This window comes from Camelina sativa, chromosome 9 (assembly GCF_000633955.1).
Source record: "Camelina sativa cultivar DH55 chromosome 9, Cs, whole genome shotgun sequence".
Taxonomy (NCBI): Eukaryota; Viridiplantae; Streptophyta; class Magnoliopsida; order Brassicales; family Brassicaceae; genus Camelina; species Camelina sativa.
In genome coordinates, this window is record NC_025693.1 from 20,250,295 (window position 1) to 20,265,079 (window position 14,785).

General features: G+C 37.2%; 3 protein-coding genes across 3 annotated transcripts; 1 reads left to right on the top strand and 2 right to left on the bottom strand.

Moving 5' to 3' along the window:
• LOC104715480 (kinesin-like protein KIN-8B) lies at positions 11-3,903 on the bottom strand. Its single transcript, XM_010432883.1, has 11 exons — positions 3,862-3,903; positions 3,165-3,260; positions 2,798-2,889; positions 2,359-2,601; positions 2,132-2,282; positions 1,989-2,051; positions 1,677-1,910; positions 1,505-1,603; positions 1,306-1,419; positions 649-1,212; positions 11-541 (listed from the first exon to the last, which is right to left on the bottom strand). The coding sequence occupies exons 1-11, from the start codon at positions 3,901-3,903 to the stop codon at positions 206-208; spliced, it is 2,034 nt and encodes a 677-aa protein (XP_010431185.1). The 3' UTR covers positions 11-205.
• Positions 3,786-8,674, bottom strand: LOC104711484 (kinesin-like protein KIN-8B). Its single transcript, XM_010428185.2, has 15 exons — positions 8,261-8,674; positions 8,095-8,166; positions 7,867-7,983; positions 7,557-7,642; positions 7,185-7,329; positions 6,940-7,035; positions 6,573-6,664; positions 6,134-6,376; positions 5,907-6,057; positions 5,764-5,826; positions 5,452-5,685; positions 5,280-5,378; positions 5,081-5,194; positions 4,424-4,987; positions 3,786-4,316 (listed from the first exon to the last, which is right to left on the bottom strand). The coding sequence occupies exons 1-15, from the start codon at positions 8,306-8,308 to the stop codon at positions 3,981-3,983; spliced, it is 2,460 nt and encodes an 819-aa protein (XP_010426487.1). The 5' UTR covers positions 8,309-8,674; the 3' UTR covers positions 3,786-3,980.
• LOC104711486 (COMPASS-like H3K4 histone methylase component WDR5A) lies at positions 10,524-12,223 on the top strand. The gene is made up of 2 exons (XM_010428186.1): positions 10,524-11,308; positions 11,676-12,223. The coding sequence occupies exons 1-2, from the start codon at positions 10,634-10,636 to the stop codon at positions 11,961-11,963; spliced, it is 963 nt and encodes a 320-aa protein (XP_010426488.1). The 5' UTR covers positions 10,524-10,633; the 3' UTR covers positions 11,964-12,223.

Sequence of the window (14,785 nt, forward strand, 5' to 3'; positions counted from 1 at the left end):
AAATGGACAAATTGCTTTTCTCTTTTTTATAACCTTTTCCCCATATATATATACACACATCAATCGTATCAGGAAGAAATCAATACCGTGGACTGTACAAACAAACAAAACAAACAAAAACGAGTCATGTGAGAGCGTGAGGCGTTTAAAAAACTGAGCCTCGAAACTGACTCTTTATCGAACTCAAGTGTTGGTTTTAGAGATGTCATTGGTGTTGGCGCTGAGGTTTGTTTCCTTTACTGTGACCTTTAGCGCCTCCTCCTCCTCTGTACAACTTTGTGTGGCTCTTCTGTCCAAACGACGAGTTTTTGACGCCATTGGTTCCTGAGAGCGGGCTCGTTCCATACGATCGTTGCTGCTGGTTTCTTGCACCATTAGATGAAACTGCATTGGGGGCGCGTGGACTGTTGTTGTATGAACCGTTTCTCACAGTGACGGCACGGGGACTTCCATAGAAAGGTTGCACAGTTGGGGTGGTGGCCACGCTGATGAGTCCAGCTCGCGGGCTACCATAAGGACTTGTTGTGTTAGCCAACATTTCCTGGTTGTAATCAGAACATATAGAATGTTAGTTTTACAAGCCGAATAAGTGAGATTGAAATTAACCTCATCGCATCTGAAGAAAAAATGAAGTGTTATGATACGTACCCTTTGAGGAGCCTGGTAAAAGTTGGGACCTATATGGGAAGAGACCATCCGAGGAGAAGAATTGTTCACAGTTTGTGGATAAGAGACTCGGCGATGATTGCCTCCTGTGTCGATCCGTGGAGCTGGTCTGCTGCCACCAACCCAACCATCGTGGCTTTTCCTAACATTGACAAATGCAGGTGGCTCCTGTCCCATGAAGTAGTAAGAGCTGTGGTGTTCCTCTCTGCATAAAGTAGGAGTAGGAGCCCATTGTTGACCTTTCGAAGAAGGGTCTTGATAACTCTGGAAAGTACAGGAGGATTTAGAATATGAGTGGCCCATGAAAGGGATGTTTGCAGGTATGAAACTCGGTGTCTGTTTCCGATAAGGAAGTCCTGGAAACGATGCCATACTACTCCAGTCTTCAATTGTGATTCCTTGTTTTGCAGCGAGGTCAAACACTTGTTTCTCGTCAACTCCTAAACCCATTAGCAAATTCCATAGGTTTCTTTGGGCTTCCCTTTGGTTGTAAATGATTTGGTCTCTCATTGCCATTTCGAATTGTAGTTCAGTATTACCCATCCCCTACATTTAAAGAAACAAACAATAAATGTGAATTAGTTGTGTATGAACCTCAGGGTCAAGAAAATAAGAATTTGCTTTGTTTACTTTACTCACCAGGAGCTTATACTGATTGAGAATATGCAGATAAGTTTTGTTTCCGTTGTTATTTATTGCTTCATTGAGCATATCCTGTAGTTTACAGCGATGTCTTTCATTTTCTTCAATTTCCTGTAAAAATGAAGATATAAGGATGATTATGCAGTCACAATGATTAAGTGCAGAGTTGAAATATATGATAAAGCAAAAGGTTTACTCTCTGGTAGTTAACACCGGCTTCATCGTTGTCGCGGATATTATCAAGTATTACTTGTCGTCTGCTACTTAGAGCTTCGACTACGTCTTTCTCTGTCGCCTATAAAATAGAGAAGAGGTTACAGTAATGCAATATATTGACCTCTGAATTATGAGAAGCTTTATCACCTAACCTGTTTCGCAATTGCATCATCAAGATGCTGAAGTTCAGTGCGATTTCTCAGGTTAGTTTCCTCAAGCTCAAATAAAGCCTTCTGCAAGTTTATACGGTCCTGAACATTTTCACTAATCTGGTGGCTTAAACCATCCAACCACGAAAGTTCACGTTCAACACCTCTTTCAAAAGGTTTGATGCTTAGCTGCGACTCTTTTTCTGCTAGTTGTGTTTTCAGCTGAGAAACCTCTTTCTATGAAACCAAATATCTGAGTTATATACTGCTACTATATTCATTTTGTAACAAAAGTAGACAGAAGTATTAACTTACTTGAAGATTATCGATCATTCGTTGGTAGTCTGACATATGAGTGTCGATGGTACCAATGTTTTTCTAAAATGCATGAAAAGTGAATAGTAAGTACTTGTGAACCAATTATCGACCAGAATTATTCAAATGAAATTTATTGTCACCTGAATGTGTGTTTTAATCTCCTTTGCTCGGTCAGCATATTTCAATGTGTTCACAGTATGATGATACTGACTATCAGCAGGTGATATCGTTGCAACCATCACTGTCTGGGAGTTCCCACTCAGACCATCTTTAAGAATCCGTGTAAGTTTGCTGAAAGTAGACATGTTTTTGTCAGCCAGAAAAGATTACTAATCTAAGATAGAAAAGATCACATATCCACTTATACCTGTTTCTGTATGGGACATAAGCAAGGCCCTTTTTGTGTTGCTTCCCCAAAGCGTTTATGCAATTTGCTAGTGCAAGGAGTGATCGATTGATGTTAGCTCCATCCCTCAGTTTTTGACCTCCATTGTTCGTCTCAGCAGCTCTTTCACTGCCAGCAAGATCAACAAGGGCGAGTTTCCCTCTCATGACTTGATTTTGATTCTTTTGCCTTCTCTTTACTGCAATCTCCAGAACTGCATGGGATCTGGTAATTGACAGGGAAGTACATATCGGTAATGGGCACCACGAGTTCATTTTCAAGAAATATTCAAGAACGTTTCCATTACGATGCAGGAAGAAACTACTCAAGGAAATAAACAATTTTGCTGTGAGATCTAGAGATTTACAAGCGACAAAGCCTCCAACATTAACAGCTTATTCAGAAGGTAGCATCCACTCACCTTGATGACGTTCCATTCATCTCCGTGCTCTCAGTTTTCCGTCTACTGTTCCCTAAGTTCAGCAGTTCAAGAATTCGGTCTGCAGAAAAGACCTACAAAATAAACATTTTGACTAAGGACCCAAGATGCAAATGCCGAAAAGGTTTCAATGGAGCAAATCAAACAAGGATAAAAGTCTGGTTTTCCTCGTCATCAGCAGAGAATTCTAATAGAAATACTAACTGATACAAACTGGAAGGCAGAGAAAGCATTCTTAATCTAAACCATACTACTACACTATATATTCTGATACATAACATGATTAGAAACAGGTTTTAAAGTGATCTCTGCAAATCAGGTTTAACAGAGATCAGAAAAGTATACGGACCTTGATTGATCGCAGGCCAGCTACTACTATCCCCTGCTCTGGATCCTCTCTGAGCTCCAAATGACCAGAAGATTTTTCAAGCAGATCGTATATAACCTGAGTTGCAGTCGAGATTAAATATTATGTGAGAAAGAGTAATACCACATAATGGAAAGCACACTACACAACAAACAACAATAACCTTTTTTTTTTTTTTTTNAGGCGATGATCTACTTAGACTAACCTAATCGGAACTGTAAAGTTATTGAACTAATCACAAACCAATCCACCAACACAAAAGAGAGAGAGAGATAAAATATAAAACAGAGTATAAACCAGAGTTCGACTTCTGCAGGAGAGAAAACGAGATACGTGTGAAATTTTGGTAGACGACGCTGGCGAAGCTCGGAGGAAGCCGAAACTACGCCGGAGAAGGTTGATTCCGGCGGTGCAGATGGCGGAGAGAAGAGGAGGTCGATATAGGGATTTTTAGCTTTGGACTCTGTCTCTGACCCAATTTAAAGATTTTTTCAAAGTGACGTCGTTTTGTCTAAACTCTTTGTCCCTCTACAAGTTAGTTATCGTTGTCGAAAAGACAACAATGGTTCAGTGAGATTTTTTTTTTTGGGTCAAAATGGACAAATTGCTTTTCTCTTTTTTATAACCTTTTCCCCATATATATATACACACATCAATCGTATCAGGAAGAAATCAATACCGTGGACTGTACAAACAAACAAAACAAACAAAAACGAGTCATGTGAGAGCGTGAGGCGTTTAAAAAACTGAGCCTCGAAACTGACTCTTTATCGAACTCAAGTGTTGGTTTTAGAGATGTCATTGGTGTTGGCGCTGAGGTTTGTTTCCTTTACTGTGACCTTTAGCGCCTCCTCCTCCTCTGTACAACTTTGTGTGGCTCTTCTGTCCAAACGACGAGTTTTTGACGCCATTGGTTCCTGAGAGCGGGCTCGTTCCATACGATCGTTGCTGCTGGTTTCTTGCACCATTAGATGAAACTGCATTGGGGGCGCGTGGACTGTTGTTGTATGAACCGTTTCTCACAGTGACGGCACGGGGACTTCCATAGAAAGGTTGCACAGTTGGGGTGGTGGCCACGCTGATGAGTCCAGCTCGCGGGCTACCATAAGGACTTGTTGTGTTAGCCAACATTTCCTGGTTGTAATCAGAACATATAGAATGTTAGTTTTACAAGCCGAATAAGTGAGATTGAAATTAACCTCATCGCATCTGAAGAAAAAATGAAGTGTTATGATACGTACCCTTTGAGGAGCCTGGTAAAAGTTGGGACCTATATGGGAAGAGACCATCCGAGGAGAAGAATTGTTCACAGTTTGTGGATAAGAGACTCGGCGATGATTGCCTCCTGTGTCGATCCGTGGAGCTGGTCTGCTGCCACCAACCCAACCATCGTGGCTTTTCCTAACATTGACAAATGCAGGTGGCTCCTGTCCCATGAAGTAGTAAGAGCTGTGGTGTTCCTCTCTGCATAAAGTAGGAGTAGGAGCCCATTGTTGACCTTTCGAAGAAGGGTCTTGATAACTCTGGAAAGTACAGGAGGATTTAGAATATGAGTGGCCCATGAAAGGGATGTTTGCAGGTATGAAACTCGGTGTCTGTTTCCGATAAGGAAGTCCTGGAAACGATGCCATACTACTCCAGTCTTCAATTGTGATTCCTTGTTTTGCAGCGAGGTCAAACACTTGTTTCTCGTCAACTCCTAAACCCATTAGCAAATTCCATAGGTTTCTTTGGGCTTCCCTTTGGTTGTAAATGATTTGGTCTCTCATTGCCATTTCGAATTGTAGTTCAGTATTACCCATCCCCTACATTTAAAGAAACAAACAATAAATGTGAATTAGTTGTGTATGAACCTCAGGGTCAAGAAAATAAGAATTTGCTTTGTTTACTTTACTCACCAGGAGCTTATACTGATTGAGAATATGCAGATAAGTTTTGTTTCCGTTGTTATTTATTGCTTCATTGAGCATATCCTGTAGTTTACAGCGATGTCTTTCATTTTCTTCAATTTCCTGTAAAAATGAAGATATAAGGATGATTATGCAGTCACAATGATTAAGTGCAGAGTTGAAATATATGATAAAGCAAAAGGTTTACTCTCTGGTAGTTAACACCGGCTTCATCGTTGTCGCGGATATTATCAAGTATTACTTGTCGTCTGCTACTTAGAGCTTCGACTACGTCTTTCTCTGTCGCCTATAAAATAGAGAAGAGGTTACAGTAATGCAATATATTGACCTCTGAATTATGAGAAGCTTTATCACCTAACCTGTTTCGCAATTGCATCATCAAGATGCTGAAGTTCAGTGCGATTTCTCAGGTTAGTTTCCTCAAGCTCAAATAAAGCCTTCTGCAAGTTTATACGGTCCTGAACATTTTCACTAATCTGGTGGCTTAAACCATCCAACCACGAAAGTTCACGTTCAACACCTCTTTCAAAAGGTTTGATGCTTAGCTGCGACTCTTTTTCTGCTAGTTGTGTTTTCAGCTGAGAAACCTCTTTCTATGAAACCAAATATCTGAGTTATATACTGCTACTATATTCATTTTGTAACAAAAGTAGACAGAAGTATTAACTTACTTGAAGATTATCGATCATTCGTTGGTAGTCTGACATATGAGTGTCGATGGTACCAATGTTTTTCTAAAATGCATGAAAAGTGAATAGTAAGTACTTGTGAACCAATTATCGACCAGAATTATTCAAATGAAATTTATTGTCACCTGAATGTGTGTTTTAATCTCCTTTGCTCGGTCAGCATATTTCAATGTGTTCACAGTATGATGATACTGACTATCAGCAGGTGATATCGTTGCAACCATCACTGTCTGGGAGTTCCCACTCAGACCATCTTTAAGAATCCGTGTAAGTTTGCTGAAAGTAGACATGTTTTTGTCAGCCAGAAAAGATTACTAATCTAAGATAGAAAAGATCACATATCCACTTATACCTGTTTCTGTATGGGACATAAGCAAGGCCCTTTTTGTGTTGCTTCCCCAAAGCGTTTATGCAATTTGCTAGTGCAAGGAGTGATCGATTGATGTTAGCTCCATCCCTCAGTTTTTGACCTCCATTGTTCGTCTCAGCAGCTCTTTCACTGCCAGCAAGATCAACAAGGGCGAGTTTCCCTCTCATGACTTGATTTTGATTCTTTTGCCTTCTCTTTACTGCAATCTCCAGAACTGCATGGGATCTGGTAATTGACAGGGAAGTACATATCGGTAATGGGCACCACGAGTTCATTTTCAAGAAATATTCAAGAACGTTTCCATTACGATGCAGGAAGAAACTACTCAAGGAAATAAACAATTTTGCTGTGAGATCTAGAGATTTACAAGCGACAAAGCCTCCAACATTAACAGCTTATTCAGAAGGTAGCATCCACTCACCTTGATGACGTTCCATTCATCTCCGTGCTCTCAGTTTTCCGTCTACTGTTCCCTAAGTTCAGCAGTTCAAGAATTCGGTCTGCAGAAAAGACCTACAAAATAAACATTTTGACTAAGGACCCAAGATGCAAATGCCGAAAAGGTTTCAATGGAGCAAATCAAACAAGGATAAAAGTCTGGTTTTCCTCGTCATCAGCAGAGAATTCTAATAGAAATACTAACTGATACAAACTGGAAGGCAGAGAAAGCATTCTTAATCTAAACCATACTACTACACTATATATTCTGATACATAACATGATTAGAAACAGGTTTTAAAGTGATCTCTGCAAATCAGGTTTAACAGAGATCAGAAAAGTATACGGACCTTGATTGATCGCAGGCCAGCTACTACTATCCCCTGCTCTGGATCCTCTCTGAGCTCCAAATGACCAGAAGATTTTTCAAGCAGATCGTATATAACCTGAGTTGCAGTCGAGATTAAATATTATGTGAGAAAGAGTAATACCACATAATGGAAAGCACACTACACAACAAACAACAATAACCTTTTTTTTTTTTTTTTGAACAACCACAAACAACAATAACCAAGTTTATCAGACTAAGCCTTACTTCATTGTAGACTTCAAGATATGAGCAAGTCACTTCAAAATCATCTGAGCTCTTATCACTCTTGATCATATCAAAAATGGTATTCAGGCTGAGAACCATCAATCCAGGATCACTTCGAGTCCCAACCATGGTATATGTTTTACCACTAAAAGAAATGCATCATTGAGTCAGATAACAACAAAGAGTCCAGAGTCCATACTGCATCACTTTTACTGAGTGCTCTCTCATCAAGCCAGTTTATTGTCACGAGTACTATAAGCCCAAATAATTTCGGTAGCATGGAACCGAGTGACATGAATTTTCTTGTAGCCTTTGCGGATTGAATACATGCTACATAATATTAAAGATCATTTACATAAATACATACAGTACCTTCCAGTAGAACCATAAGCAAACACTGTAGCATTGAGTCCCTGGACAACACCAGAGATCACAGAAGACATACTCCTATAGACATTCTGTAAAACCAATAATCCAACCAAATACATGTTTAGATTCATAACTCTATATCCGAATACACAAACCTTAAACCACAAGTCTGAAAATAAAACCCACAACTTCATTCACTTACTTAAAAAAAAGTCACACACAGTCATACACACTACGAACCTAAACGTTTCAAGGAATTTTCTCAAAGACATAAACAAGAACACACAGATCCAAGAAATTCACAGAAACAAACCTTGTTGGTGCTCTCAGGGCCAAATGCATGATCAAAACAATATTTCTTCTCTTTAGTCCGATTCTGAATCCGATCAAGGTAATCTTTCGATAAGTCAGGGTCTAACACAATCACTTCCTGAAAAATCGAAAAAAAAAAAAACAAAAACAAAAATTAGGTCGAAATTTACCAAAATCGAAAGAGCACAGAATCATCAACTGTGGAAAAAAATTATGAACAGAGAGAGACCTTAGAGTTATTAACACGAACAATGTCTCTACCACGTTCTTTCTCCATTAACGGTCTACATTTCACAGCAACCTACCGGAAAAGACAGAGAAATCAAACCGGTTATTGAAAATTCAGACGGATTAAACCGAAAATTTATCTTACGAGGAGGAGAGAGAGAGCTAACCGTGAGTGTAGTTGTCTTCTTCGCAGCTGGAGCTCTAATGCTTGGCATTTTTCGTCGGTATTGAGCGAACAAATTTCCCCAATGCGACGGTGAAAATTTTCCGGGAAAACTATACAGAGTCTCTCTCTCACACAAACGATCAGAGAGAGACGAACAACAAACTCACTCCTAAAAATATGCGAAGAATTGAACCAACAAAAAAAAAATGTGAAGCGAAGGAGAAGAATTGAAAAATTCAGCTGAGCTAAAAGGATAAGAATTAATTCAAAAAAATGTTTGATAGTTTCAAGATTCTCTCTCTCTGTAAAAGTTTCACCGTTTCAAAATTTAAGCTGGAAAATTAAAATTCAATAAATGCTTTTGCTTCGGAGAGATTTCTAAAAAACATTTTTAATTTTTCTTTTTTTGTGTAAGAAGAGGGAAAAATAAAGATCGTGCGAGAGGGATATTAAAGGAAGAGTCACATGTGTGACGGTGTATGTTGTTTAAGATGTGGTAATGTCAGCAGAGCCGTTGCTTTTTTATATCTGAACGGTAACGATTGAGCGAGCTTTCACATAGAAGTAGAGTGGTTTTTTGTGGATCGGGTATTATTTATTACTAACTTATAAGTTTTGATTACATATTCAATTAATAGATTAATAGCCATTTAAGTTGTTTAGTCGAACAGCTTTTCAATTTGGATTTTTGTTATCAAATTGATTTTTTAACTAATTTAATTTGACGAAGTTTTGTGAACTGTGTACACGACGTGCTATCTAATACCATATGTTTTATACGAGAGATATGGTGACGTGACGTTTTACAAGAATTTCATAATAATATATTTTTGCTAAAACAAATAATTTTATTAAAGTATGTTTTCGTTGTTTGACAAAAGTGTGTTTTTTTTTTTCTTGATTACAAGAACCGAAGATTCTTAAATCTTAAGGCGTGTTCTCATAATGTGAATTTAACCGACAACGTTTGTACTAACGTTTAGCTAGATTATCTTCCATAATCATACAAATCATTATTTCTTTTGTGTTACTTCGCCCATCATGCACATTACCAACGAACTCATAATTTTATAGTATGAAACAAATATTTCCTTTTATTTATTAATGCATTACTACTACTACCCACCCATAGAAGTATGGGTGCTCACTCACACCAAATTTATCTATAATTTAATATGCATGTTCTATATAACTTGAAGTTTTATATCTATCTCACCGAAGAATCGATCGGGTTCATCAATGTACCATAAATTATCAAGGAGCTCGTTCATTGCTAACTTTTTTCATTTATAACGTACGAAAACGTAACAATTATTCAACATAATAAGCAAATATCGTTCAAATATGTACTATATGCTAGCTATGGTATTCTGCAAGATAAATAAATAAATATCAAAACTTCAAATTTAGAAGAAGAAAGAAAAAAACAAGTCTGAAAACTGAATTAAAGGAGTATCATTTTGTTTCAATTTGACCTTTTTGGGCTAACGAGGCATTGAAACTTGATTTCTCTCGATGTGATCGTGCAAGTTTACATTTTACAAATCGTTTCATTCAATATCATTAAATTTTACTTTGTGAAGTTCAGCAGCTTGTTCAAACGATATAGAAAAAAATATATATATACAAAATGAGCAGTGATGGTAGTTGTAACTTGGAAGTCTTGTTAGTTGTTAGTGATTTGTTTGCTCGATAATAAAGACTAAATCAAAATTTAATGTCATTTCGATATTGATTTGTTTGCTCGATACTAGTCTTTGTTGTGTCCAAATTACAAGTTGAAAATACCACAACGTAAATGAAAACTAATTAATTTGTTCGGATCTCCGATTTATCTCATTAAATGTAAAATATGGTTCTCAGTACTTACAGCATACAAAATTGACTCCACATGATAAGATTCTTAAGATTAATTAAAGGTAAACTTAGGAAAAGCTGCAAAAACTTTAATCTCTCTTTTCTTAGTTTTTTTTTTTTTTTGAGTTTTCTTCTTGTTTTACAAAAATTTACAAGTGAAAAAGGAAAGTAGAATCAATATCATTAACCTAAACAAAAATATTAAAATGAAGCTTCTGTGTTCAGAGAAGAAATTACTAAAAGATTCTAAAGACTCTGCACCAGTCTGAGGGATCGAGCTTAGAAATCGCGCACGTGAGCCGCTCGTGAAACTACTCTAATTTAAGTAAAACTCAAAAGATACCCCTATACTATTCAATTATTTCAAAATACACCCCACAATTTTGGTTTAAATGAATCAGGGTTTATCCAAGAACACTGGATCGTCTCTCTGAAAGCCCCCTTTCCCAAAAACCCTAAATCAGCAAAATTCAATCTTCTTAATTCCCAAGAAAAAAACATTTCTTTACTCTTACCCATGGCAGAAGAAGTACCAGCAACAACAGCAACAGCATCATTCACTCCATACGTCCACTCCCAAACCCTAACGACCCACGAACGCGCCGTCTCCTCCGTTAAATTCTCCTCCGATGGTCGCCTCCTCGCTTCCGCCTCCGCCGACAAAACCCTCCGCACTTACACCATCAACACCGACGGAGACCCCATCGTCGAGCCCGCACGAGAATTCTCCGGCCACGAGTACGGTATCTCCGATGTCGCCTTCTCTTCAGACGCGAGGTTTATAGCCTCTGCTTCTGATGACAAAACCTTAAAGCTATGGGACGTTGAAACCGGTTCGTTGATCAAGACGCTGATCGGACACACCAATTACGCCTTCTGTGTCAATTTCAATCCTCAGTCGAACATGATTGTATCTGGTTCGTTCGATGAAACTGTTCGGATCTGGGATGTTACTACTGGGAAGTGTTTGAAAGTTCTTCCCGCGCATTCTGATCCTGTTACTGCTGTTGATTTTAATCGAGATGGGTCTCTTATTGTGTCGAGTAGCTATGATGGGTTGTGTCGTATATGGGATGCTGGCACTGGGCATTGTATTAAAACTTTGATTGATGATGAGAATCCTCCTGTTTCCTTTGTTAGATTCTCTCCCAATGGCAAGTTCATTCTCGTTGGCACACTGGACAACACCCTGGTGAGTAACTTCTTCTCATCTCAAAGATTTGGTGTTTGTTATGTGAAGTACTCGTTTTGCTATATAGTGATCTTGAAAAAAGCATGAAGATTTTGAGTAGAGCGTTAGATTCTAGGTGTTAATAGAAGTTTGATTTAGTAGAGAAGCCAATCCAAAGCTATTTGCAGAAGTGTTTACTAGTTAAGGATATTATTTCTCTTTTAAGCAAAAAAAGTTGGTAGCTTTAGTATAGTTCTGTTATTGATTCTAGAGGGTAGTGGCTTCTTTTGGTCTTTGATTTATTTGCATCTATAGGGGACATTTTGAGTATAAATTCTCATGCAACGTTATTAATGAACTGATCTCTCTGCGATATTCAAATGTGCAGAGGTTGTGGAACATTTCGTCTGCTAAGTTTCTCAAAACATACACTGGCCACGTGAACTCACAGTATTGTGTTTCCTCTGCGTTCTCCGTCACAAATGGGAAGCGGATAGTCAGTGGATCCGAGGACAATTGTGTATACATGTGGGAGTTGAACTCCAGGAAACTGCTTCAGAAACTTGAGGGTCATACTGAGCCTGTTATGACTGTAGCTTGCCACCCGACAGAGAATTTGATCGCATCAGGCTCACTCGACAAGTCTGTAAAAATTTGGACACAGAAGAAAGATTGAAAACAATGTTATCTCTTCATAAATCATCCATGTAGGTATGTATGTATACATGCCTCCTTCAAAGCTGTAATCATCTCGTGCTCACTAATCTTGTTAGATTGATTCTTTCCCCATGATGTAAAAGTCCATTTTTTTGGTTCGTGTCGAGAGTCGAGACCGTTGTAGTAGTTTACACAAGAAGTGTGAGACCGTTGTAATAGTTCCCTGTGTGACTTGAACTATTTAGGCAAGTCTAAAGGCTAAGACAAACTCCTTGAATCCTGCAAGTCCAAAGGAACTTTCAAAACACTTTCAAAAACAGGTTTTCTCTTTTCAAACATTGTATGTTTTAAGCTGATGCCATGCTTCTGTGTTTTCTACAGTTCTATTGGTTTCAAACTATATCGGGATTGAAAATTGTTCATACGAATCATATTGATGAGTAGTTCATGGGTCAAAGTACACATGTATGACTAAATGTAGATAATGTATGGTAGTTGGTTACTTGGTTGGGCCATGAGCATGATGATGAAGCTTATGGTCCCCTTGGTCCTGTCCCATATTTTTTTTTTCATTTTTCACTTTTATCGTAAAGTTTTTTTATCCCTACAATTTTTGGAAGGACCACCTGAAAAATTGAACCCACTCTCTCTAATTTCAATTTCGAAACCAAAGAAAAAACAAAAAGATGACTTTGTACCTTTGTTCTGTCTTTTAGCTACACCAGTGGGTTGCTTTTACAGCGTGTCTTTCTGTTTGCATGATTCAAACCAACAGAAAGCAACAGTTCCTAAGGACTGAGTCTTGTTTGTTGTCTCTCCAAAAACATACAAAGATTCAAAAATTTGCTTTGGTTCTTTGTGTAAAAATTCTTGAAACAAAAAATAAAAATAAAACTTAAAATGAGTAAAGATAAAATTCATGAATGTGATAGTCGATTAGTCACAATCTTGTAGAAGAGGATAAGACATTAGGGAGAGCAGAGGAATGTAACCCCCTCCCTTCTCTTAAATGAATAAATCCAATGTTGTTCGATTGTTCAAAACTATTTTGGTCAAAATGACTCATTATGTAACTCGAGATAATGTAAAATGTATTAAGTTTAAGTGCTAACGTAATCTAAGTGTAAGTTCGTATGTCTTATTTATAGTTTGTTAATACTTTGGTCATAGCAAACAAAAATTGTTAAGTTTAAGTGCTAACGTAATCTAGTAGTTAGATTAAGTATATTTGATTTGGTACCAAATATGAAATCAAGCTTAACAAACGATTCTTTAAATACACACCCATCCAAAAGTGTATATACATCTTCCCAATTTTTACACACAAAAAAAAAAAGTAGACCTTTCCTCACAGGTGCTTGCCATTCTTATCATTCGAAAGTAATTATTAAACAAGACATGCTTTCCATTATTATAATTCTTTTCACTAATTTGAGTTATAATCTAGTGCAAGGAAGTGCGTTGCAGATGAAAAATTATTCTATTGGTCCGGGTCCATGAAGAAGAAAACAAAAATTCACCTAATATGAGTACGACTTATTCCAGTGGTTGTAGTTTTATTATACCTAAACTCTTCCAGTGACAAAGGAAAAAAAAAAGAAGGTTTATCTAATTTTGGCATTCCATATTTAAGCTATCCATTCTCATTTCCAATAAATAAAACTACTACTACTTATTTTTTTTGTTATTTCCTAAATTTAAATTAAATTATTTTGTGAGATATAATATAATACAATCAGGAAAAGAAAAATATAAATATGTATATGGGAAAGCCATATGTTTTGTTCAGTGGACAAAGCAAACCATTATTGTTGATCAGTGAACACAGTGGGTAAACTGGCAAAAAGATGAAAATGATGCACATAGGACTGTTTTTACTGACTCATCTTCCACACATACAAAATCACGATCGTATCCCTACCCGTCTCTCGAGAGGGCTCATGACAGGTCCCGTGCGTCATCATCGCAGCTCAGGACTCAGGGTTGTTCTCGTCATTTTTGTTTTCAGTTGATTCAGCGACTGTCTGGCTCTCTGGTTTTTGTGTCGATCATGCCTTGTTGTGGTCCTTCATGGTAGAAATGTGATTTACCAATACGGCAATACCGTTCAGTGGCTGGTGCCTTTGGTCATTCAAAGTGCTAAGTTTGGTTTTGTTAAACAGTAGAATAATTAATGTTATACTAGAATAGTACTACTCCATTTCGTTAATTATTAGCGGGTCTCTCGATAAATCGGTAATCTTGTGAATCCCAGTGGTGGGCTCTCCGTCAAACTATAACATCAGGACCGTTCATCTCATTATCATTAAATATTTCATTATGTTTTTTTTTTTAATCTTTGAAACATCTTTATACTCTCCATTATGGAGTACTTTTTTATGGTTCGCTTTGATATTTGCATTATTACATTGTGACGTATTAAAATACTATCCTATTATTGGAGGAATTGTCAAGATTGGTAACATCACATTTCGAAACAACAAGGCTCCAAAAAAAGAAAATTAATTGAATATTCTCTCATGTAATTATGGTTCTATCCTTACTTTCTAATCCCATGTTTCATTAAATCCATATGTTTCTATTTATGTAAAATAAATGTTTTTCAAAATTTGTTTTTCTTCCTCTAATATATTTGAAGTATAAGGGGGTTATTGGTTTATGATTTAGAAAGAATTTTAATGATTTTAAAAGTTATGTAAAATATGTTGTTATTCAATCAAGACTTTTTTAAAACTTTTTTAAAAATTTAGTGTTATTGGTTGTGGATTTGTAAAAAATTATCTAAAATCTTGATAAATCTAGTGTTATTGGATTAAGAGTCTTATAAAGTCATTAAAAGTT